Source organism: Symphalangus syndactylus, chromosome 18, assembly GCF_028878055.3.
Source record: "Symphalangus syndactylus isolate Jambi chromosome 18, NHGRI_mSymSyn1-v2.1_pri, whole genome shotgun sequence".
Classification (NCBI taxonomy): Eukaryota; Metazoa; Chordata; class Mammalia; order Primates; family Hylobatidae; genus Symphalangus; species Symphalangus syndactylus.
In genome coordinates this window covers 97,007,954-97,033,496 of record NC_072440.2, presented here as the reverse complement: position 1 = coordinate 97,033,496, position 25,543 = coordinate 97,007,954, and the positions used below count along the sequence as shown (strand labels likewise).

Sequence of the window (25,543 nt, the reverse complement as noted above, 5' to 3'; positions counted from 1 at the left end):
TGACATGCAATACACAATTTTACCGATGAAAATTCACAGTATACATTTTTCATTTAGTCATTTTAAATTCTTCTTTATTGGTAAGGGCAAACTTACTTGTGGTAAGGCAAGAAGATAAGCAAGAGCCAAGGTCATGTCATTTGGCAAGGCTTCAATTGCTAGTTGCAAGAGAACTGAAAGCAGAAAAATAAACATTATTTTACTGAGGTTGCATATGACATTCATAGTAAGTGCCATGTTTTCAGCCCTATAAGATTTCAACAAATAATTAGTGGCAGAGACCTTTCAGGAAAGGCCTGTTCGGCACATCTAAAAACAGATCATATGGAACTGTGTTAAACAGTAACCTCGCCTTAATTCAGAAAAAGTATACTATTGGTTACTCATACACAAGGAAATTCTGTCAGGGCAGCTGCAAAGGTTAAGTGCAAAAACATGAGAGAGGCTGGTTGCCTACAGCTGGGTCTTTCGGTTTTAAAGATGCAGACCATGCTACAAAATTGTGTATCAGCGTTAGCTAATATGGAGGGTGATAATATGAGTACTAAAGATCAGAGCAATAAAATAGCTTTAGGAGTGCAAATTTAGGGTAAATCTTTTGATTATTACAATGATGATAATATGATTTTGTTCCTTCTAATAACACCCCTCTTCATCACGCTCCACAAAAAGAACACCAGTCTTTTGTTTTGCTTATATGTCTTAAAATATCCCAACCATTAAAAACTTTTCTTTTTCACATAAATTTTTACACAAATCACAACTTGCCAATGTCAGAGCTTTAACATAAGAGCATGCATTGTCAATACGGTCTGTGTTTGTACACAGTTTGTTTCAATAAGGATGTATCCTATACATTTAGGATCTCAGTAGCAAATACTAGGTAGTCAAATGTAATCACAATATGAATCCTTTATTTTTAAAAAAACACAGACGCTCATGATAGGCATTAATGAAGGAGATGGTATATGAATAATTCAAAGTAAACAATATTTGACTTTGGAAATGTACCACATGATTTTTCCAGATTTACCTTCCCGATTATGTCTTACTTAGATTGACATTTAAGTTGTCTGTATAATCTCTGTTTAGCTGATAGTCTAGGCACTGGGGATGGTGGGAGGGTGAGAAGGAATCTACAAATGGCTCAAGTGTCCGAGGCTGACCTAGAACTCAAAATTTCCTGTGGATGATTCACAGAGAAAACCTACTGTGTCTTCCCCACTTGTATCTACAAAGGGAACATCAGTTATCCAAAATTTATTTCCTACATGTTATCTGAATCTTATGAACCAAATGGACCACCAGTCAGCCTCAGCTCCTACAAGGAATCATACAGTTTTAGAGACATTTTCTAATCAAAAGCTATTTATTTCAAGGTCTCCTTCCAAATTTATTCCTTCGCTCAACATCAACAAGAACCTTCTTTGAACCAGACACTGCCGTACGAATTAGAATCCTTTCAAGAATAAAAAGACTCTAAATAAATAATTTAAAATACAATTCAAAGGGCCCAAGTCACATTTTGTACAAGCTATTATAAGATTAAAGAAGAGGTAGCTGGGCATGGGGATGACAGTTCATGCTTGTAATCTCAACATTTGCCTACCCTGCCTCGCCTACTACTTCCCATGAAACCTGGGCCCTCACCCACACCTTCTCCTGGCTCCTTCTGCCTCTAAACCACCAGGATGCTTCCCTACCTGGGTGTGTCCTGCCTTCCATTTTTAGGGATCTGTGAATATAAACTTCTTCTTTCGTGACAATCGTTTCCATGTCTGTGTGTTTTACCAATACCCATATAAAACCAAAATCCTAGGCATGTTTTAGAACAACAACTACAACAAAATCTATAAATATATAATGAATCTCTTGCCTACAAAATCCAACAGAATGTTACAGCAGGAAGGAAACCACTGTCAGAACCAGAAAGTCCTGGGATCAAAGCTCAGGTCCCCAACTGATTGACTACATAATTTTGAGTTCCAGAATTCAGAATGTTTTGGACTTTAGGAGGTTATGCTATATACATATCAAGTACTACATGACACCCTAAGTATGGTGTGGGAACACCCAATAATCAAAGACATTAATATCTCTGCTGCAAAACATTTGAATACTCATATTAAGTGAGATAAGCAGACTATAAAGTAGCCTTATGTCAGTTTAGTTCAGGTTTTGATGCCAAACAAATTATAAAAATCTTTCTTGTTTTCAAAGCATTTTGCATTTGGCGTCTGAAGCATATTTGCCTCCAATGTAAGTGAGGATTAAATGAAGTAAAGTATTCAAAGTGCAGAGCATCACTCTAGCACACAGAAAGTACCCAGTGGGTTCCCTCCATCCCTCTATAAACCACAGGCTTGAGTAAGCAAATTCTTTTCTTCAGTTATAACATGTTTTCATTTCCCCCTAAAAATGATTGATAAAAGGTTCTTCTAATAACAACCACAGTGCAACAGAGACAATTATATCCATTTTATATAAATCATAATTATTAATGAATTAACCATTGCATTTAAGCATAAAGACTAATTTCGCCAAGAAGCAAGAACAGACTTAAACAGTCACACCTGATGAGCTGATACACCTCTGTTATCTTATTTCCTGTGGCTTAGCTGCTTCTCAATGAGCACTCAGCAATCGTTTGAATTAGTTCCCCCTCACAACCTCTCTATGGAAGAAGTTAGATGTTTTCCTCAACTTACAAGAGAAGATTCAGAGTCTGGGTAACTTTTTTATTTGCCTAGTGCCAACACACAAACAAATCACCTCAGCGTTAGAAAAGAATTCTCCCCTTGATAACTCTCCACTCTGACAACCTCCACAGTCCCCTTTCTTTTCACTGCTAACCTTACTAATGAGTGGTCTGCCCCACTGCACCCATTACCTTGACACTCCCTCTCTCCTCAAGTCCCTCCATCCCTGGGTCACAACTAATATGACCTCCAAAGGTCATGAAATCCAAGGTCTTTTCTCTCTTCTTTTTCTCTTAAATCTCACTGTAGCACTAGGCACGGCCAGATAGGCCTGCCTTTGGCTTCAAGGACACTGAGTTCTCCTGCATCTGTTCCTCAGATGATCCTCCTCTGTGTGCGTCACCAGATCTTCATCCTTGATTCTTCAATGTGAGTATTCAGTTGGGTCAGTTCTTCACTATCTCTTAATCCCACCTTACATCCTCACCTAGAGAATTCAACTACATTCTTTTTTTTCTTTCCTTTTTAAAGAGATGGGGTCTCGGTCTATTGCCCAGGCTGTAGTGGAATGGGACAGTCTTGGCTCACTGCAGCCTCAAAATCTGGGCTCAAGTGAACCACCTGCCTCAGCCCCCCATGTAGCTAGAATGACAGGTGTGTGCCACCACACCAGACTATTGCTTTAAAATTTTTTTGTAGAGACAGGGTATTTTCATATTGCCCAAGCTGGTCTTGAACTAATGGCCTCAAGTGATCCTCCCGTCTCGAATTCCTAAAGTGCTGGGATTACAGGCATGAGCTACCATGCCCAGTCTCAATTCTACTCTTAAATTCAACTGGTACCCTGGTCTATTTTCCCACTATTTAGGTTTGAACCATAAGACTGGCCTTACCAACTCCTTGTTGGACACTGCCACTCAAATGCTACCTCAAATTAATCATTCTTTACCCAATATCTTTCATATTACTAAAATAGTACCTTATTTTTCCCAATAAACTAAACTTAACACCACAGAGTCATCTTGGACTTCATCCTCTCCTCTGCTGCCAGCACTTGGTTCCTCGTCAAATCCAACTGAATAATTTCCAAAGAACTCTTTCACACATACTTTCTATTTTCACTGCCACGAACTCTAGGTTTTAATTGTTGAAAAATTAGAGCCTTTCAACAGGCCCTCAATGCTGCTCTACCTGATGCCTTCAGTCTTTCTCCTTCCAGCACTTTCTTAAAATAGCAGTTTCATATTAATTTTACTCAAGCACTCAGTAATTGTGTCATTCTCTAGCTCAGAAAAATAATCTTCATTAGTTTCCCATTCCCTAAAAAACGAAAGTTAACATTTCCTATTGAGCATTTAAAGTCTCCATAAATATGGGCCAACTTTAATTTGTGGTTTTAATTTGCCATTAAACCTACCCTGTATGTCAACCAAATCAGTCTGCTATCCAAACTCTCTGCCTGTGCTCATGCCGTTGCATTGTATAACAAAAATAATAAAATTAATCTAAAACACAAATACCTATAATTTTAAAAATATATGCTCTGAGGAGCCAAACATGAAATAGGTGTTTTATATCACTTAGCTCTATGTGTCTCAAAAATCCTGCAAGGAGATAGTATTATCTTGTTTTTACACAGGCTTGGAAGCTTATGTAAATCTGCCAGACTCAGAAAGGCAGTTCATTTGTAAAGACAGGAAACAGAAGACCCAAAATAAAATCGATATCTTTCTTGATCAGTACCTACCAGGCTATTGACAACGTTACGCTATGATAAACAATTAACATATGCCATTTTAAGAATGTGAATGAAGATATTCTTAGGATAAATTCCTAGAAGTAGAGCTACTGGGTCAAACAATACATGCAACTGCAATTTTCATTGCTATTGCCATGTGGTTTTTAAATTCTCACTTTGAGCATCTCCTCATTTCAGCATCTCCTCCAGAAATGCTGTTGAGCTTGTGCAGTTCACCCACCTGAACATCCATGAGGTCTAATTCCCTAGGGACTTCTTGACATCTATTTCAACCACCCAAGCCAGCTGGAGAATGTGTAAAATTCTTTTGACCAGTTAAAGACTTCATTCATGAGCTGACTCCTCAGAATTAATCCTAAGCAAAAGGCTCTCTGGCTTTCTATTACCCTTTCTAGGAAACTATGACTCAGACTTTAACCACACATCACCTGGTGAACTCCAGTGAAATCCAGAATAGTAATTCTATTTAAATTCTTCAGTGACTGGGTTCTATCATCCAGACAGCCCTCCTACAGATTAAAACTGTAAACTCTAGATAAAATATAAAAAACAAGTATTAAAAGGCCAGGCATGGTGGCTCATGCCTGTAATCCCAGCACTTTGGGAGGCCGAGGCGGGTGGATCACTTAAGTTAGGAGTTTGAGACCAGTCTGGTCAAGATGGTGAAACCTCATCTCTACTAAAAATACAAAAAAACTATCCGGACATGATGGCATGCACCTGTTGTCCCAGCTTACTCGGGAGGCTGATGCATGAGAATTGCTTGAAACTGGGAGGCAGAGATTGCAGTGTGCCAAGATCATACCACTGCACTCCGGCCTGGGCAACAGAGAGAGACTCCATCACAAAACAAACAAACAACAACAACAACAAACAAGTATTAAAAGCCACCGGATAGATACCTACAGCAAATAAAAACTGGAAGATGGCTGCCATTTGAAAGAATGAATGGTATTGGTGAGTTTCCCATCTTTACAGCTTCAATCCTGAGGGCAAGCTCCTGCCTGTGCCATGCTGGGCAGGTAAAACTCAGATAGAAAACCCACAGTCTTGAAAAACCACAGCCCAAAAAATCCACAACAGCTGAAAGTAAGAGAATTTTGGCAGTCCCTTATTAAAACTAAACAAACCCATAATCTTTGACCCAGCAAGTCTACTATTAAAATTTACCTAAGAGAAATGAAAACACATGTCCAACAAAACACTTGTATGAGAGTTCACAGCAGCTTTTTAAAACAATAACAACCATAAGCTGAAAGACCCCAGGTATCCTTTAACAGAAACGTGGATGAACAGTTTTATACGCATTCAATGAAATACTACTCAATAATTTAAAACAAAAAAACCTACTGATGGATGCAACATAGATGAATCTCAAAAACTTTCACTTTCAGTATTATATAAAATAATATTATATGACTGCATTTAATGAATTCTAGAACAATCAAAACTAATCTACAGTGGGGAAAAATCAGAGCATGGGGTGCCCTGTAGGAAGTGCAGGTTGGGCATGTGCTGGGAAGAGGCTGAGATTTTCTAGGGTGGCAGTAAGGTTCTGCATCTTGACAAGAGTGAGGGTTACACAGGTGCTGCACTTGACAGAATCTGTACAATCATACAACTAAGATTTTTGTAATTCACTGTAAATTTTAAAACACACAAAAGTAAAAAATACTCTAATTAAAGATATGCAGTGTAGTGTCAAGAGGTGAAGTTTACTGATGTCTATGATTTACTTTGAAATGCATCAAAAAAGAAGTTGGGTTTGGTTGATGAATAGAGACGTGGAGAAATACAGGTACAGTAAATGTGGCAATATTAACTGGAGGGTACACAGGAGTGTACGGGAGTGAACAGAGAATGAACAGGAGTGAACAGGAGTTCACTGCAGAATTATTTCAACTTTACTATGAATTTTAAATTTTGTCAATAAAAATGCTGGGGAAGAAAAATGAAAGAAATCCCTCCTGAAAACTGTGTCAAATGCTTAAGCTCCCTGTCAGTTACTTATTCCCCAAAGCGGATTTCCTAAAAGACACTTCTGGACAAGTTATATATGCCTAGTCTCCGGCACTGCACTCAGCCAGCTGTTTCTGGCCACACCAAACCCATGGCCTCCCAGCTACTTCAAGACTGGAAGAATCCCAAGCATCAAGTATACAACTCTCCACATGATTTGAGATGGAAAAGAAAGAAATCTCCCTTCTTGAATCCCTAACACAATTGCTGTTGAAGTTATCTCATGACTTTTTTTCTCCCACACAATAATCCCAGGCATTAATCTCTGTAACCCAAGTGCCTAGCCCAGGGCTCTCCTCACTAACATGAATTGTAGGGAACTGATGGGAACAGTGGAGAACATGAGTCTCTACTCCACCCCGGGCATCAAAACTGTCTCAACAGCCCTCATCCAGACTCAGAGATCCTAATAAAGTAGAAATCAAAATCCACACTTGGAAGTTTCTTGGCCTTGGAATCCACAAACCATATGAAGCAATATTTGACAAAATATTCAGAGAAGATGGTAAGCAAGTTTTGCTGGGATGCACAACATGCAATATTGGCTAGAGACTGAATTACAGGGACTTTGCCAGTAAACATAAAAAATAAATAAATAAATAAATAAAACCTGCTCTACATTTAGCAGTGTGCATGAATTTAATTTGTAATGCTAGTTCTCAAATCTTGAATATAATGCATTGTCTAAACAAGTTATATGGCCAAAATCAGATGAAATCTATGCTTAACTCTCCCCGTTCCAAGATGGCCAAATAGGAACAGCTCCGCTCTGCAGCTCCCAGCGTGATTGACGCAGAAGACAGGTGATTTCTGCATTTCCAACTGAGGTACCTTTTTATCTCACTGGGACTGGTTGGACGGTGGGTGCAGCCCACAGAGGGTGAGATGAAGCAGGGCGGGGTGTTGCCTCACACAGGAAGCGCAAGGGATTGGGAGATTTCCCTTTCCTGGCCAAGGGAAGCCATGACACATTGTACCTGAAAAAAATGGGACACTCCCGCCCAAAATACTGTGCTTTTCCCAAGGTCTTAGCAACCGGCAGACAAGGAGATTCTTTCACCTGCCTGGCTTGGTGGGTCCCATGCCCACGGGGCCTTGCTCACTGCTAGCGCAGCAGTCTGAGATTGAACTGTGAGGCAGCAGCCTGGCTGGGGGAGGGGCGTCCACCATTGCTGAGGCTTGAGTAGGTAAATAAAGTGGCCAGGAAGCTCAAAGTCGGAGGAGCCCACCGCAGCTCAGCAAGGACTACTGCCTCTACAGACTCCACCTCTGTGTGCAGAGCACAGCTGAACAAAAGGCAGCAGACAACTTCTACAGACTTCAACATCCCTGTCTGACAGCTCTGAAGAGAGCAGTGGTTCTCCCAGCATAGCGTTTGAGCTCTAAGAACGGACAGACTGCCTCCTCAAGTGGGTCCCTGACCCTGTGTAGCCTAACTGGGAGACAACTCCCATTAGGGTCCAACAGACACTTCATACAGGGGGTGCCCCTCTGGGACGAAGCTTCTAGAGGAAGGATCCAGCAGTAATATTCACTGTTCTGCAGTATTTGCTGTTCTGCAGCCTCCATTGGTGATAAACAGGCAAACAGCATCTGGAGTAGACCTCCAGCAAACTCCAACAGACCTGCAGCTGAGGAACCTGACTCTTAGAAGGAAAACTAACAAACAGAAAGGAATCACATCAACATCAACAAAAAGGACATCCACACCAAAATCCCATCTGTAGGTCACCAACATCAAAGACCAAAGGTAGATAAAACCACAAAGATGGGGAGAAACCAGAGCAGAAAAGCTGAAAATTCTAAAAACGAGAGCACCTCTTCTCCTGCAAAGGATCGCAGCTCCTCACCAGCAACGGAATAAAGCCGGATGGAGAATGACTTTGACAAGTTTATAGAAGTAGGCTTCAGAAGGTCGGTAATAACAAACTTCTCCGAGCTAAAGAAGTATGTTCTAACGTATTGCAAGGAAGCTAAAAACCCTGAAAAAGGGGTAGACAAATGTCTAACTAGAATAAACAGTGTAGAGAAGACCTTAAATTACCTGATGGAGCTGAAAACCATGGCACGAGAACTTCATGATGCATGCACAAGCTTCAGTAGCCAATTCGGTCAAGTGGAAGAGTATCAGTGATTGAAGATCAAATTAATGAAATAAAGCAAGAAGACAAGGTTAGAGAAAAAAGAGTAAAAAGAAACAAACAAAGCCTCCAAGAAATATGGGACTATGTGAAAAGACCAAATCTACATTTGATTGGTGTACCTGAAAGTGACAGGGAGAATGGAAACAAGCTGGAAAACACTCTTCAGGATATTATCCAGGAGAACTTCCCCAACCTAACAAGACAGGCTAACATTCAAATTCAGGCAATACAGAGAACACCACAAAGATACTCCTTGAGAAGAGCAACCCCAAGACATAATTGTCAGATTCACCAACGTTGAAATAAAGGAAAAAATGTCAAGGGCAGCCAGTGCGAAAGGTTGGGTTGCCCACAAAGGGAAGCCCATCAGACTAACAGCAGATCTCTCCGCAGAAACTCTACAAAGCCAGAAGAGAGTGGGGGCCAATATTCAACATTCTTAAAGAAAAGAATTTTCAACCCAGAATTTCATATCCAGCCAAACCAAGCTTCATAAGGGAAGGAGAAATAAAATCCTTCATAGACAAGCAAATGCTGAGATTTTGTCACTACCAGGCCTGCCTTACAAGAGCTCCTAAAGGGAGCACTAAACATGGAAAGGAAAAACTGGTATCAATCACGGTAAAAACATGCCAAATTGTAAAGACCATCAATGCCAGGAAGACACTGCATCAATTAACGGGCAAAATAACCAGCTAACATAATGACAGGATCAAATCCTCACATAACAATATTAACCTAAATATAAATGGGCTAAATACTCCAATTAAAAGACACAGACTGGCAAACCGGATAAAGAGTCAAGACCCATCAGTGTGCTGTATTCAGGAGACCCATCTCACATGTAGAGACATACACAGGCTCAAAATAAAGGGATGGAGGAAGATCTACCAAGCAAATGGAAAGCAGAAAAAAAGCAGGGGTTGCAATCCTTGTCTCTGATAAAATAGACTTTAAACCAACAAAGATCAAGAGAGACAGAGGAGGCCATTACATAATGGTAAAGGGATCAACTGAATAAGAAGAGCTAACTATCCTAAATATATATGCACCCAATACAGGAGCACCCAGATTCATAAAGCAAGTCCTTAGAGACCTAAAAGAGACTTAGACTCCCACACAGTAATAATGGGAGACTTTAAAACTCCACTGTCAATATTAGACAAATCAATGAGAAAGAAGGTTAACAAGAATATCCAGGACTTGAACTCAGCTGTGGACCAAGTGGACCTAATAGACATCTACAGAACTCTCCACCCCAAAACAACAGAATATACATTCTTCTCAGCACCACATCACACTTATTCTAAAATTGACCACATAATTGGAAGTAAAACACTCCTCAGTAAATGTAAAAGAACACAAATCAAAACAAACTTTCTCTCAGACCACAATGCAATCAAATTAGAACTCAGGATTAAGAAACTCACTCAAAACCACACAACAACATGGAAACTGAACAGCCTGCTCCTGAGTGACTACTGGGTACATAACAAAATGAAGGCAGAAATAAAGATGTTCTTTGAAACCAATGAGAACAAAGACACAATGTACCAGAATTCCTGGGACACATTTAAAGCAGTGTGTAGAGGGAAATTTATAGCACTAAATGCCCACAAGAGAAAGCAGGAAAGATATAAAATTGACACCTAACATCACAATTAAAAGAACTAAAGAAGCAAGAGCAAACAAATGCAAAAGCTAGCAGAAGGCAAGAAATAACTAAGATCAGAGCAGAACTGAAGGAGACAGAGACACAAAAAACCCTTCAAAAAATCAATGAATCCAGAAGCTGGTTTTTTGAAAAGATCAACAAAATTGATAGGCCGCTAGCAAGAGTAATAAAGAGGAAAAGAGAGAAGAACCAAATAGATCCAATAAAAAATGATAAGGGGGATATCACCACCGATCCCACAGAAATACAAACAACCATCAGAGAATACTATAAACACCCTACTCAAATAAACTAGAAAATCTAGAAGAAATGGATAAATTACTGGACACATACACCCTCCCAAGACTAAACCAGGAAGAAGGTGAATCTCTGAACAGACCAATAACAGGCTCTGGAATTGAGGCAATAATTAACAGCCTACCAACCAAAAAAAGTCCAGGACCAGACAGATTCACAGCTGAATTCTACCAGAGGTACAAAGAGGAGCTGGTACCATTCCTTCTGACACTATTCCAATCAATAGGAAAAGAGGGAATCCTCCCTAACTCATTTTATGAGGTCAGCATCATCCTGATACCAAAGCTTGGCAGAGACCACAACAAAAAAAAGAGAATTTTAGATCAATATCCCTGATGAACATTAATGCAAAAATCCTCAATAAAATACTGGCAAACCAAATCCAGCAGACACCAAAAGCTTATCCACCACGATCAAGTCAGCTTCATCCCTGGGATGCAAGGCTGGTTCAACATACACAAATCAAAAAACATAATCCATCACATAAACAGAACCAATGACAAAAACCATATGACTATCTCAATAGATGCAGAAAAGGCCTTCAACAAAATTCAACAGCCCTTCATGCTAAAAACTCTCAATAAATTAGGTATTGATGGAACGTATCTCAAAATAATAAGAGCTATTTATGACAAATCCACAGCCAATATCATACTGAATGGGCAAAAACTGGAAGCATTCCCTTTGAAAACTGGCACAAGACAAGGATGCCCTCTCTCACCACTCCTATTCCACATAGTGTTGGAAGTTCTGGCCAGGGCAATCAGGCAAGAGAAAGAAATAAAGGGTATTCAATTAGGAAAAGAGGAAATGAAATTGTTTCTGTTTGCAGATGACATGATTGCATATCTAGAAAACCCAATCATCTCAGCCCAAAATCTCCTTAAGCTGACAAGCAACTTCAGCAAAGTCTCAGGATACAAAATCAATGTGCAAAAATCACAAGCATTCCTATACACCAATAACAGACAAACAGAGAGCCAAATCACACATGAACTGCCATTCACAATTGCTAAAAAGAATAAAATACCTAGGAATACAATTTACAATGGATGTGAAGGGCCTCTTCAAGGGGAAATACAAACCACTGCTCAGCGAAATAAAAGAGGATACAAACAAATAGAAGAATATTCCATGCTTACGGATAGGAAAAATCAATACAGTGAAAATGGTCATACTGCCCAAGGTAATTTATAGATTCAATGCCATCCCCATCAGGCTACCAATGACTTTTTTCACAGAATTGGAAAAAACTACTTTAAAGTTCATATGGAACCAAAAAAGAGCCCACATTACCAAGACAATCCTAAGCAAAAAGAACAAGGCTGGAGGCATCATGCTACCTGACTTCAAACTATACTACAAGGCTACAGTAACCAAAATAGCATGGTACTGGTACCAAAACAGATATAGAGACCAACGGAAGAGAACAGAGCCCTCAGAAATAATACCATGCATCTACAACCATCTGATCTTTGACAAACCTGACAAAAACAAGAAATGGGGAAAGGATTCCCTATTTAATAAATGGTGCTGGGAAAACTGGCTAGCCATATGTAGAAAGCTGAAACTAGGTCCCTTCCTTACACCTTATACAAAAATTAATTCAAGATGGATTAAAGACTTACATGTTAGACCTAAAACCATAAAAACCCTAGAAGAAAACCTAAGCAATACCATTCAGGACATAGGCGTGGGCAAGGACTTCATGTCTAAAACACCGAAAGCAATGGTAACAACAGCCAACAATGACAAATGGGATCTAATTAAACTAAAGAGCTTCTGCGTGGCAAAAGAAACTACCATTGGAGTGAACAGGCAACCTACAGAATGGGAGAAAATTTTTGCAATCTACTCATCTGACAAAGGGCTAATATCCAGAATCTACAGAGAACTGAAACAAATCTACAAGAAAAAAAGCAAACAACCCCATCAAAAAGTGGGCAAAGGATATGAACAGACACTTTGGAAAACATCTATGCAGCCAACAGACACATGAAAAAATGCTCATCATCACTGGCCATCAGAGAAATGCAAATCAAAACCACAATGAGATACCATCTCACACCAGTTAGAATGGCGATCATTAAAAAGTCAGGAAACAATAGATGCTAGAGAGGATGTGGAGAAATAGGAACACTTTTACACTGTTGGTAGGAGTGTAAATTAGTTCAACCATTGTGGAAGACAGTGTGGCGATTCCTCAAGGATCTAGGACTAGAAATATCATTTGACCCAGCGATCCCATTACTGGGTATATACCACAAGGATTATAAATCATGCTACTATAAAGACATATGCACACGTATGTTTATTGCGGCACTATTCACAATAGCAAAGAGTTGGAACCAACCCAAATGTCCATCAATGACAGACTGGATTAAGAAAATGTGGCACATAAACCATGGAATACTATGCAGTCATAAAAAATGATGAGTTCATGTCATTTGTAGGGACATGGATAAAGCTGGAAGCCATCATTCTCAGCAAACTATCACAAGGACAGAAAACCAAACACCACATGTTCTCACTCATAGGTGGGAAATGAACAATGAGAACACTTGGACACAGGGCGGGGAACATCACACATCAGGACCTGGTGGGTGGGTGGGGAGCTGGGGGAGGGATAGCATTAGGAGAAATAACTAATGTAAATGACGAGTTGATGGGTGCAACAAACCAACATGGTACATGTATACATATGTAACAAACCTGCACGTTGTACACATGTACCCTAGAACTTAAAGTATAATAAAAAATAATAGTAATTATAAAATTAAAAAAAAAAAAACAGAAATCTATGCTTAAGCCTTCAAGCGCTAATTCGGTGCAAAGTAAGTGCCTCTAGAAAGCACTCTGATAAATGTAATTCTAGTACAAAACTCACAGAGGAAAGTTGCCCATATTATTGACTTGGAAATCATTAAATCATTCATTTTGCTAAATAATGACCAATTTTCTTTAGTTAGTCTCCATAAAAATCTTTTCATCAACTTTATTAAAAAGTTCTAAAAAGTCAGATTATGTTAGGAAGTGTAATTTGTATTATGACCTACTTCTAAAGTCAAGAATTACTTTTTTTACCACAATTTTTAATCTGTGTCATTTATAACCTACATCACTCTTCAATTCTGCTGAGTTTCTGACAAATATTTGATACTATAAAATAGCCAAAGGTAACTCCCAGATATATTGGCATTATCAAAATATACAAAATGTGATAGGGAATATGAAAATGCTTCATAAATTATAAACCCAAATGTAAATAAAAGAGATTATTATTATTAAAATCATCTGTATATTTAATATTGATGGTATAGTAATACATTTTCTTAATATAAATTGTAAGTGCTCTGAAATGTTTTTATCGTTCAATGATATTTGAATTTTTAACTCCTTAATAGACTTAGATTCTTTCTCTGGTGAAATATTAAAATCTGATTGTCAGAAAATATAATCTCAAGAAACACCAGGGCAGACAAAAAGTCACTGCAGGCCCTTAAAATCCCATAGACATGACTAAGAACAGTACACACACTAGGATGCAGACGCACTAAGAGCATACGCTCAGTTCACTGGCCCAATGACTCCGATAGACGTGCTGTACTTTCATCATGGTGAGGAGACATTCATTGTGCACCTACTACATAGAAAATCCTCACAGCTGTGAGGAAAAAAGAGTGAGAAGTAGATGTGGTACTCAGAGTTTGAGCCTTAAGTTGAAGAGACCACACACAGCCATAAAAGACATAGGGAGCTTTCTCTGTGCTTTCTGGTGAGAAGCTCAGAGAGTGAAGTCTCAGTATGAAGAACGGACACACGAGGCTGGGGAGAATCTAATATCTGAAGTGAAACTTTCCAAACAGTCGTGACTATGGTTTCACAACTGAATCCCCCGAGGTTCTCTAGAAAACACTTGATGTATGAGCTGGGTGTGGTCTGGGAGACTGAGATGGGAGGATTGCCTGAGCCCAGGAGTTTGATACCAGCCTGGGCAACATGTGGAGACTCTGTCTCTACATTAACAAAAAAAAAATTAGCTGGGCATGGTGGTGCGCACCTGTAGTTTCAGCTACTCAGGAGGCAGTGGTGGGAGGGTCACTTGTGCACAGGAGGTTGAGATTGCAGTGAGCCACAATCACGCCACTGCACTCCAGCCTGGACGACAGAGCAAGACCCAGTCTCAAAACAAACAAACAAACAAACAAAAAACAAAACAAAACAAAAAAACCTGGGCCCAACTCCACAGTTTCTGAAAAAAAAAAAAAAAAAAAAAAAAAATCACCTACAACGGATTCTAGGGCCACAATATATTTCTTAAAAATTCCTAAGAGATTCTAAAGTGTAACCAGGAAGGAGAACTACAGAGGTAAGTTTGAAAAAATTGTGAAATCCTAATTGGATCGACTAAAGGGCAAGGTGGTAGCAAGGACAATCACGCAGGTCGGGGACCAGTCTGAGCGAAGGCGCACGTCAGGGTGCCATCGGAGAGCAACAGCCCGGGACAGAACATTCAGGCTGCTATGCTCATTTTATACATAAGAAAATGGAAGCAAAGGAAAATGGAATAAATATTCTTCTGCTTGAAATCCCTACAGCTTTTGATAGAGGGTTCCTTCAAAATGTTTAAATTCACTCACAAAGCCTTGCATTTCTTCTCAGTCTACTATCGCTTCATCTCTCCACTGGCTGGCCACACATACCCTTCCTCTCCAGGTATTGGAATAGCTTACAAATCCCCGAAAAATCATAAAGTTTTAAATCTTCTTTGCCTCTATGAATTTTATTCCCTCTTCCTAAAATATCCCATTTCTTCTTCCTCCAAACCCACCTCTCTATCCATTTCCTCCCTTATTCATCCTTCCAAGTCCAAGTCAAGTATTGGCTGCTTCAGAAGGCCTCTTCACAACACCTTCTCCCTCAGCTGCCACCTCTACAATCCCAATGCCTCTGGGTTTGCCTGTCATAGCGCCTATCACACACAAATCTATCTGTCTCCCCAACTCTTTTATAAGCCCGTTGAAGGCAGGGACAATGTCTTCTACTTTATATTCTAAGTTCCTAGGACAGGGCTAGCACACAGGTGGCTCGAGGACCTCTCCTTCAGTGAATAATGTCCACACGGTTAGAAAGGGAACTGGAAGAGATCCCTGATCATCTTCAAGTATGTTTCTCCCACTCCATAAAGCTCCACAAGAAAACCTCACTATTTGCTTTACTTCTCAAGATCATTTTGATGTCTCATCATTTAGTTATCCACTACAACAAAGATGGCTGAGCACTGTAAGGATTCTATGAAAAGAGGAGGCCGACTAACCCAGAAATATGCACCTCTCAAGGGCCTAATTGCTTACATACTCAACGTTTCTCCAAAAACAGCACTAGAAAATATCAGAAGCTTTAATACACTGAGCAATCAGTTTGAGAGGGTCTACTCCAAGAAAGCAGCCATCTTTAAGACCTTTAACCATGTGCTTCCATTATTTTGCCTTTTTGTAAACCATACCTTTTATATGAGAGGTATTCAAATTCACATACCTGTACAAGCATACCTCAAAGATACTGTGAGTTTTGTTCCAGACTACTGCAATAAAGCAAATATTGCAATAAACTGTATCACACAAATTATTCTGTTTCTCAGTGCATATCAAAGTTGTATTTACACTATACTGTAGTCTACTAAGCATGCAGTAACATTATGTCTAGAAACCCATGCATATGCCTTAATTTAAAAATACTTTATTGCTAAAAACTGCTAATAATCATCAGAGCGTTCAGTAAATCCTAATCTTTTTGCAGGTGAAGGGTCTCAATGTTGACGGCTGCTGACTGATCAGGATTGTGGTTGCTGAGGGTTGTGGTGGCTGTGGCAATTTCTCAAAATGAACCAATCTCTGCTAGCTTCATACTTTTCTTCTGTAGCTTCCTTACCTCTCTCAGCCTTCACAGAATTAAAGGCAGTAAAAGGGACCTGTTCTGGATTATACTTTGGCTTAAGGGAATGTTGTGGCTGGTTTGATCTTCTATCCAGGCCACTGAAACTCTCTCCACATCAGCAATATGGTTGTTTTGCTTTCTTATCATCTGTGTGCTCACTGGAATAGCACTTTTAATTTCCTTCAAGAACTTTTCCTCTGCATTCACAACTTGGCTAACTATTTGGTGCAAGATGCCTAGCTTTCAGTCTTTCTCAGCTTTCAACACACCTTCCTCACTAAGCTTAATCATTTCTAGCTTTTAATTTAGAGATGGGCAACTCTTCCTTTCACTTGAATATTTATAGGCCATTATAGGGTTATTAACTTGCCTCATTTCAATATTGTTGTGTCTCAGAGAACAGAGAGACCCAAGAAGAGGGAGAGAGATGGAAAATGGCTGGTCAGTGGAGCAGTCAAAACACACACAACATTTATCAATTAAGTTTACATCTTATATTGGTGCAGTTTATGGTGCCCCAAAACAATTGCAATAGTAACATCAAAGATCACTAATCACAAATTACCATAACAGATACAATAATAATGAAAAAGTTTGAAATATTGTGAGAATTATCAAAATGTGACACAGACATGAAATGGGCATACAGTGTTGAAAAAATGGTTCTGATAAACTTGCTTGACATAGCGTTGCTATAAACCTTCAATTTTTTAAAAAGTACTGTATCTGCGAAGTGCAATACAGCACAGAACAATAAAATAAGGTATGCTCAGACTTTATAGACTAAATAATAAAAATATCGTATAAACCAATGTTTGCGAATGTTCTGGTTATTACTTCAGTCCGTTATTATGCCAAATAATAGGTCCACATCCAACCTAGTATTTTCTTAAGGTCTCAGATTCTATCTGTACAAACTACCTTGATAACCAATCATATTTAATCCATGGGCAACTGATGTAAGACAATAAAAAGAAAAGCAAGAAGTAATGAAGAATAATTAAACAGGGAAAGAGAAACATGACTATACTTTTCATATATACTCAATTTCAACTGTAAGATGTACCATAAATTTAATAATAGCTTTTTGAAGAAGAAAAGAAACATAAATATATCCATAACTGTGATACATGCCCTGATTAGAGAAGGATAGGTAGAAAAACATGCATCTCAGAACTGAAGAAATATGGTATACTTAGTAAAAACCTCTAGTGTTCAAGGGACCCGCACAGTGGATAGGGAAGTGGTATTTGCCTCTCCTCTCCCCAGCAGCATGTGAGTACTGATTGATAGAAAAAAACATCTAAAAATAAGCTACAGTATAAGCTTTTGGGGGGAATGAGCAGTTCCATTCCCTGTATGCATTTTCCCAAATTTTACTTTATATAGCAACGTGCTCAGTTAACAGACGGCACTGTCCAGGCTTATTGGCAGTTAGATGTGGCCAGTAATACAATAAAAAGTAATAATAAGTAATAAAATAATAAGTGCAAGCTGTGGATAGGACTTTCAAGAAAACTGCTTTTCCTTCACCCTTTTCCTCCTCACTGACATCTGAAATATAGACGAGATAACTGCAGTTCCAGCAGCCTTTGAATTATGAGATATTCGCTAAGGATGGCAGAGCAGAGAGAGGGGGAATTGAAAGGGCACAGTCAAAGAAACTATCCTAGAACCTTAAAAAGAAGGAGGCTAAAGGAAAAAAAGGTATAAATTGTAAGCTGTCTTTGGTAAACTTGCATGCATTTAATTCTTTTCAAAAATTTCCACATGGAAAGATATTCCACCAAGCAGAAAATTCTGAAGATGAAATATAATCTACATTCTATTAAGCATAAAATCAGGAAATAAATTTTATTGAGCATTTTTTCCATTCACTAGGAGAATCACTTTACATAACTAGCCAGTTAAAGATAGGAATGATATTCATCCCTTTAAATCCTCAATGTAAGTACAAATCCTGAAAATAGTAGGTTCTCAATAAATGTTTTAAACAAAATTAATAAATGGATGAATGAATGAATGATGGTGTCAAGTTATGCAATTCAAAATTACTGAAAAATTTCATTTCCAAACTCTTGTTCATTCGTAAATTCTTGGTTAACAATGTTCACCTAGTTACACACTGTCAAGGAACTAGAACCTTCTCTCTTACCTTCAGTTGTTGGAAATACTTCTCCTTTATTTTTAGCCTCTGCCAATTTTCCAGTTCTCAGCAATACTTCTGCAAAGCTTTCCACTGGAACATGTTGATAGGTGTCATAGGTCCCTTCAGACTACACAAAAGAAGCAGTTTCACTATGTAGTAGGGTGCCTTTTGTCCTACAAATATATGCTTAGAAAACAATTATAGGATGTTGTTTTCTGGTGACTTGAATAATAACTGCTCACAGACTAAGCATATTATTTTATGAAACATTTTTAAACAGATTTTAATCTCATAATGTGTCATAATATATACCAAAAAAACATGTAAAAACCAACGAATAACATGAATAAGAACCAAGACAAATAAGTCTATTTTCAAGAAAATTTTAGTTTTTGTTTCTACTGTCTACAACAGCATGACAGTTAAATCTATCTTCTTAGACACACTGTCCTTACCTCAGTGACAAAAGGATTTGAGATGACAGATTCATAAAAAGGATGACACCCTTGTTTCTCTAGATCTTCATTGGCTGTAGTTCCGATTTGATATGCACCACCACATTTTTGCCCCTAAAAAGAAAAAAGTACAGAACAATGGATAAAAAGAAAGAGAAGACAAGGAGGTAGAAGAAGTAAAAGCAAGGAAAGAAGGGAGAGAGGGAGGAAGAAAGGGCTGATTTCAGGAGAAATTGGTCAATGCCTCCTGCGCTTCCCATGACCTAAAAAGAGGGCCAGAGTCACACAGATACCCGGCAGAGAATGAAGGATCATAACTACATGCTAAGAGCAGCACATCAACCCCACCCTGCAGTGCCTTTTTCTTTTCCTGGTCACTTTGACATCAATGAATTAGAAACACTGAAGTAATCAATGTTGTTCACATGGTGAGTTTTTACACTACAGTCAGAATAACCACTTGAAAACATCATCTTGTCCGTGTTGCTGCCCTCCTTAAAAATCCTTTAGTAGCTCTGAATGAGGCAAACAACCAATAGCCTAACAACTAAACTATGCGGAATATCATTTGAGGTTGTTATATGTTAACTAACATTAAGGGCTAACTTTCCACCTCAACCAAACTGCCTGCTTTATGCATCCTATCGGCTTCTACGTCTTTCTCCCACTGTGAGGGTCCTGCCATGCCGACTGCCTGATTAGATCCTAACTTTCCTTCCAGGCCCTGGAAATAGACTTATTTGTCTTGGTTCTTACTCATGTTATTCATTGGTTTTTACATGTTTTTTTGGTATATATTATTCAGGCCTTACCTGGTGAATCCTTGCCAGATGGACGCAAGATGATATGACTGTGTCCCTTTGATTATCCCCATCTCTTTCACAACTACTACCCACACACACGGCTTTAAGACTTGCTACCAGCACTGCAGATTAGCAAGAACTTTAGTATGCCTAGATTATAATTATGTTTTGCTCCTTCAAATAGATTGTAAAGCTCCTTACTGGAAGAGCCAAGTAAAAGGAATTCACCCATTCCTCCAAGGTTTATTGTGGTTACTTTATGCCAAGCATAGTCTAGGGAAATGATGAAGCTGCCACTGCAAATTACAGCTGAGATTTAATAGCGTCCCAGTAAACGGCATTTGTTTATCCAACTGTTTGGACTACTGTCCTTAGGTCTCCTCTTTCTTCCACATCCAGACCACCAGCAGGTCTAAAAAATACATCCCATCCCCAAACAAACTTCTTCCCACTGCCTTCATCACAACCCTTTTCAAACTACCCACTTCTCTCACCAGGAGGACTGATTTCACTGTGTCTTTTCTTCTCTTTGTACAGCACTTAAATGAGCATAGTAAAAATAAAGTTGGATCACACAATTGCATTGCCGAAGTTCTCCAAAAGCTTTCCATCTTATTCAAACTCTATAGTCATTATCACAGTCTACATAAGGCTTTCAATGATGGGCCTCCCCACCACCTTCTGATCTCATCTCCTACCATTCTCCCCATTGTTCACTCAGCTCAGACCACACTGGCCCCTTTTATGTTCTATGCAGATGTCAAGTGTGCTGCCCCAGTCCAGGGGAGCTAGGGTTTGTATTTGTTCTCCTTGGTTCAATCATATCTCTGCTCAAAGTGACTCCTTTTCTGAAAAATCTAACTCCTCTATCTTAATCAGAACTTCACTCCTCAGTATTTACCTACCTTGCTTATGTTATTTTTGTCATGCTTGTTATCACCTGCCATTAAATTATTATACAAATATGTATTTTCTGTGTCTCCCTCGCTGACATATAAGTTCCACAGGAGAAGGGAATTAGACTGAAGTGTTTCTCCACCATATTCCCAGTGAATAGGACAGTATTTGACAGGAAAATAATGCCTAATAAGTATTTGCTGAATGAATGAATGAGATGCACACGGAGTGTTTGTTTGAGGCGAACTGCTAATAGTTGTATGTTTTTCCTCTTTGTTTTCCCGTGTGAGATTAAAGGACTGCAGTATGAGAATGCAGAGCAAACTCAATTGCTCTACTGACTGCCCTGACTTTGACTTCCAGAATGGAAGCAAGAATCTGTTCTACTGTTCTCTTTCCTCAGAGCCCCCCAGTCTGCCTCCTAGCACTCCTCCTCAACTACCAGTCTGTAGAAATACAGCAAAAGCAAGTAAGCATTGACAAAATTTTTCTTTTCATCTCACTAAATTCTGATATATAAGCCAACCTTACCTAAATCTCTATTAGTGTCCTTTGCAAGTACTCCATGGGAATATACTACATTCTATAAAACAGATTACTCATTCCCTACCTGATGAGAGGCCTACATTTCTTTTTCCTTTTTTTTTTTTTTGAGACGGAGTCTCGCTCTGTCGCCCAGGCTGGAGTGCAGTGGCACAATCTCGGCTCACTGCAAGCTCCGCCTCCCGGGTTCACGCCATTCTCCTGCCTCAGCCTCTCCGAGTAGCTGGGACTACAGGCGCCTGCCACCACGCCCGGCTAATTTTTTGTATTTTTAGTAGAGACGTGGTTTCACCGTGGTCTCGATCTCCTGACCTCGTGATCCACCTGCCTCGGCCTCCCAAAGTGCTGGGATTACAAGCGTGAGCCACCGCACCCGGCCGAGAGGCCTACATTTCTTAAGAGATTGTTTTAACAATCTAGAGAAGATAAAGATGTAACAGTGAAAACAACTGAAACATTGGTAATGAATTTATATAAACCATGCAGTTGATTTTAAAAAGAAAGATGCATTGCTTACCTGAAGGGGTCGAAGGTAAGTTAAAGACTTCTTCCACCACTGCCCATCACTGACAGCCTGCAGCACCGCTTTGGTAGTGGTTGTGGTATTGGAAAGGACTTTCATGGTGGTAGCAGTGGTCCAGCGTAATAGGTCAGCTGAATTGCTACCTGGAACACCTACTTCATCCTGTGTTAAGGAAACAAAATAGCAAGGGCAAAAATGTATTACCATAAGAACAGAGAAGACAGTGATAATGTGACTGCTTAAAATGATCAGATATTAAACTTGAAGACAGATAAATTTAAAAATCCATCCGTCTTTACTTGTAAAAAAATAAATGTTAAAAGAGCACTATCAACATATTGTTCCTCTCTCAATCATTTGCCAAAAAATAAAAATAGAATTGGGAAAAGAGAAAAACACCACAGTGTATTAAATAATCCCTCAGAAATATTTATAAAGCAAATAATTGGTATTTTATTTTTCACCAATCTAATATCCTAACCATGAGATACTCATATTTGTTTCCTTGACAATACATTTTGAAGTATTTATTACTTAGATTAATTAAGAAATATATTATTCATCTGAATAATGCCACTGTGACCCAGAAAGAAGTAGAACATTCAGACAATCAACCTTTAACTATTAAAAAGTGTATTTTCCATCCAAACAAGTAGGTAATTAACAGCGTTTCATGGGTTTATAATGTGGTACCTCCTGCCAATCTTGAAGCAATCAGCTGAAATTCTCACTCTCCATTTACCAATCTGAGAGATTCCACGAGGAGAAAATGTCAATATATTAATTACAGTCTTTTAAACAGAAAGGATGAAGACCATATCTGCATTTAGTCAAAGAAATTATTTGTTCTATAACTTCTTAGTTTAGTGTCTATCCACTTCCACTTATTATTTTTTTCTTAACAATCTCAGTTAAACAGAAGAAAAACTTAAGGCTTAGTTTATCAGTACCAATAGCTTGTTGTGATCACAGAAGGATAATGTAATAGCTTAGTTTGGCTCCTTAGATCTACATCATGTTATTCATTAAGACACAATGTAAGTAATAATAAAGTAATAAATCATGTAATCATTAATTACCCGGGCATCATCACATAACAAATACTTAAAACTCACTCTTTTAGATCAACCTGACAGTTGCCATATATGGTAAGTAGAACTATGGGCCCCCAATGATGGCCATATCCTAATCCCTAGAACCTGTGACTATGTAACATGCCATGGCAAAGAAAATTTGCAGGTGTGATTAATGGTACAGACCTTAAAGTGAGGAGATTATCCTGAATTATCTGAGTAGGACCAAGCTAATCACAAGAGCCCTTAAAGCAGAGGATATTTCTCAATGAGAATCAGGGAGAGTGAGTGTCAGAGATAAGCCATGAGGGAAGAGGCAGGAGAGATTTGAAGCAGGAGGGAACTCAACCCACAGTTGTCGGCTTCGAAGAGGAAAAAAGGGAACCACAGGCCAAAGAATGTAGGCCGCCTGTAGACACTGAGAACAGCCCTCAGGCGACATCCAGTAAGATAATGCAAACCTCAGTCCTACAACCATGAGGAATTAAATCTACCAACACCATGAATGAGCACAGAAACAAGATCTTCTCCAGAGCCCTCTGGAAAAGAACACAGCCTTGTTGGCACCTTGATTTTGGCCTTGTGTGGCTCTAAGAAGAGATTCAACCAAGCCTGTCAAATTTCTGTCCTATGGGAACGGTAAAATAATCAACTGTATTGTTGTAAAGCTGCAAAGTTTGTGGTAATATACGACAGTAGCAACAGAAAACAAATATATTATGTTAGGACACAAATAAATGCATTTATTCTTACTTCTAAAGGGAAATGTATGTAAGCTGTATTAACCAGTGCTTACAATTTACCCAACTGGCTGTTGTTTAGGGTTGCCCATAAGTATTCTAAACTGGCTTGGTCATGTAAAAAAAAAAAAAAAAAAATTGTTTCTTGTTGGTTTCTTGGGTATTAGAAAGTGCAAAAACCATCAACTCAATACAATATTATATACTATAATTTAATTATGAAAACAGCAACATATAAAAATGAATGACATATAAATAAAGAAAAAAACATAAAAAGTCTGTATACTATCAGGGCAACAATGCAAAAAGTAATTGCTTGAGGTTTGAGTGCCAATAAAATACAGTACCTCCTCCTGGGTTCCAGATTGTGGCAGATACTAGAGTTTAGTTCACTCAGCTCCACTCAGACCCCCTTACAGATTGTCTTACTGTTGCTAGAAGTTGAGAAGCTAAAAACTACATTTCCTCAATTCCCTTATAGCTGGGGTACCACACATGAACTCATTTTCTCTCTCAGTTTATATATCTCATGCTAGGCAATGGAGTGACAAAAATGAGTAAGACACAGGCTCTGCCCTCAAGGAGCTCAGAAAATAGGAAGGAAAGCAGAGATATAGAGAAATAATTACAGAATAATAACAACTTTTATACGAGAGGTATTAACACATAGAGTATTATGAGAACAGGAAGAGAGATCATTACATCCTCTGCCTGGAGGCATAATCACAGAAGGCTTCACAGAGAAGGTAATCTTTCAGTGGGAAAAAATTGAGGGTTTCCAGAGAAGAACTGGTGAAAATGATTTCAGGAAGAAAATGCAACTTAAGAGGATGCAACTTCTGAAACATGGCAAAATACAGGAACCTTAAGTGACTCAGCAAAGCCACAGAACGCAGCATAGAAAGAGAAATAGCACGACGTGAGGATGAAAGAAGGTACAGGTAAGCCCAGCAAGAGACCTATAAACCACGCCAAAGAACCTCCATTGTCAACTAGAGGGAAGGGAAAGCCACTGGAAGGCTTTAAACAAAGAGACTAACATAATCAGATTTGTGTTTCAGTAACATTACTCCAGAAGCAAGAATCCAGTTAGGAGACTGGTGCCTCAGTCCCAGCTTAAAATAATTAGGGACTGAATTGAGGTAGTGACACTGGGAACATAATGAAGTTATCATAAGGTATTTTCCAACTAAATGTATATATTACATTTAAATGTTTTTATCCTAATTCATATAAATGTAAAAAGGGCCGAGATAAATCAGACAAGTAGAGAAATTCCATCCAATCAGCTAACAAAGAAAGTTCAAGATCACCAAGCTGGAACTTAGTGGAGATCTGGGAGAAAGAAAAAAAAAAATGGAAGGAAAGTCAGTAACAGATAAACTATAATTGTTTGTGAAGCGAGGTTAGATACAGTGGAGGTAAAAAAAAAAAAAAAAAAGACCAGTGCAAGTTGTTGAGGAATACAGAGGGCCAGATTCATACAGAGAAGAAACAATGACCTATATACATTATTTACCAGCAGTAAAGTCCAGCATCTTGTTTATAATATATAAGAAACATAATGGCTACCATTTATTAAACACCTACTATATGTCCAGGACTGAGCTAAGTGTTTTATACAAGCATCCCTAAATTTTACAGTAACACTATAAAAGTGTTAAAAATTATAATACTACTTCACACAAAAGTAAACTGCGGACCAACTAAGTTAAATAAGCTGCCTACAGACAACTGGCCTAGAGGTGTCTCCTCCTGCTCTCTTCTCCATTTTTTTTTTTTTTTTTTTGAGACAGAGTCTCGCTCTGTCGCCCAGGCTGGAGTGCAGTG

At 38.8% G+C, this 25,543-nt stretch overlaps 1 protein-coding gene across 1 annotated transcript in view; it reads right to left on the bottom strand.

The window, feature by feature from the left end:
* The window catches only part of NBAS (NBAS subunit of NRZ tethering complex), a 387,713-nt gene that overhangs the window by 141,087 nt on the left and 221,083 nt on the right, over positions 1 to 25,543 (bottom strand). The window contains exons 36-39 of the mRNA XM_055254044.2: positions 21,895 to 22,062; positions 19,135 to 19,248; positions 18,686 to 18,806; positions 97 to 173 (exon numbers count right to left, since the gene is read on the bottom strand). Coding sequence (XP_055110019.2) covers positions 97 to 173; positions 18,686 to 18,806; positions 19,135 to 19,248; positions 21,895 to 22,062 — 480 coding nt within the window. The remainder of the gene's footprint in view (positions 1 to 96; positions 174 to 18,685; positions 18,807 to 19,134; positions 19,249 to 21,894; positions 22,063 to 25,543) is intronic.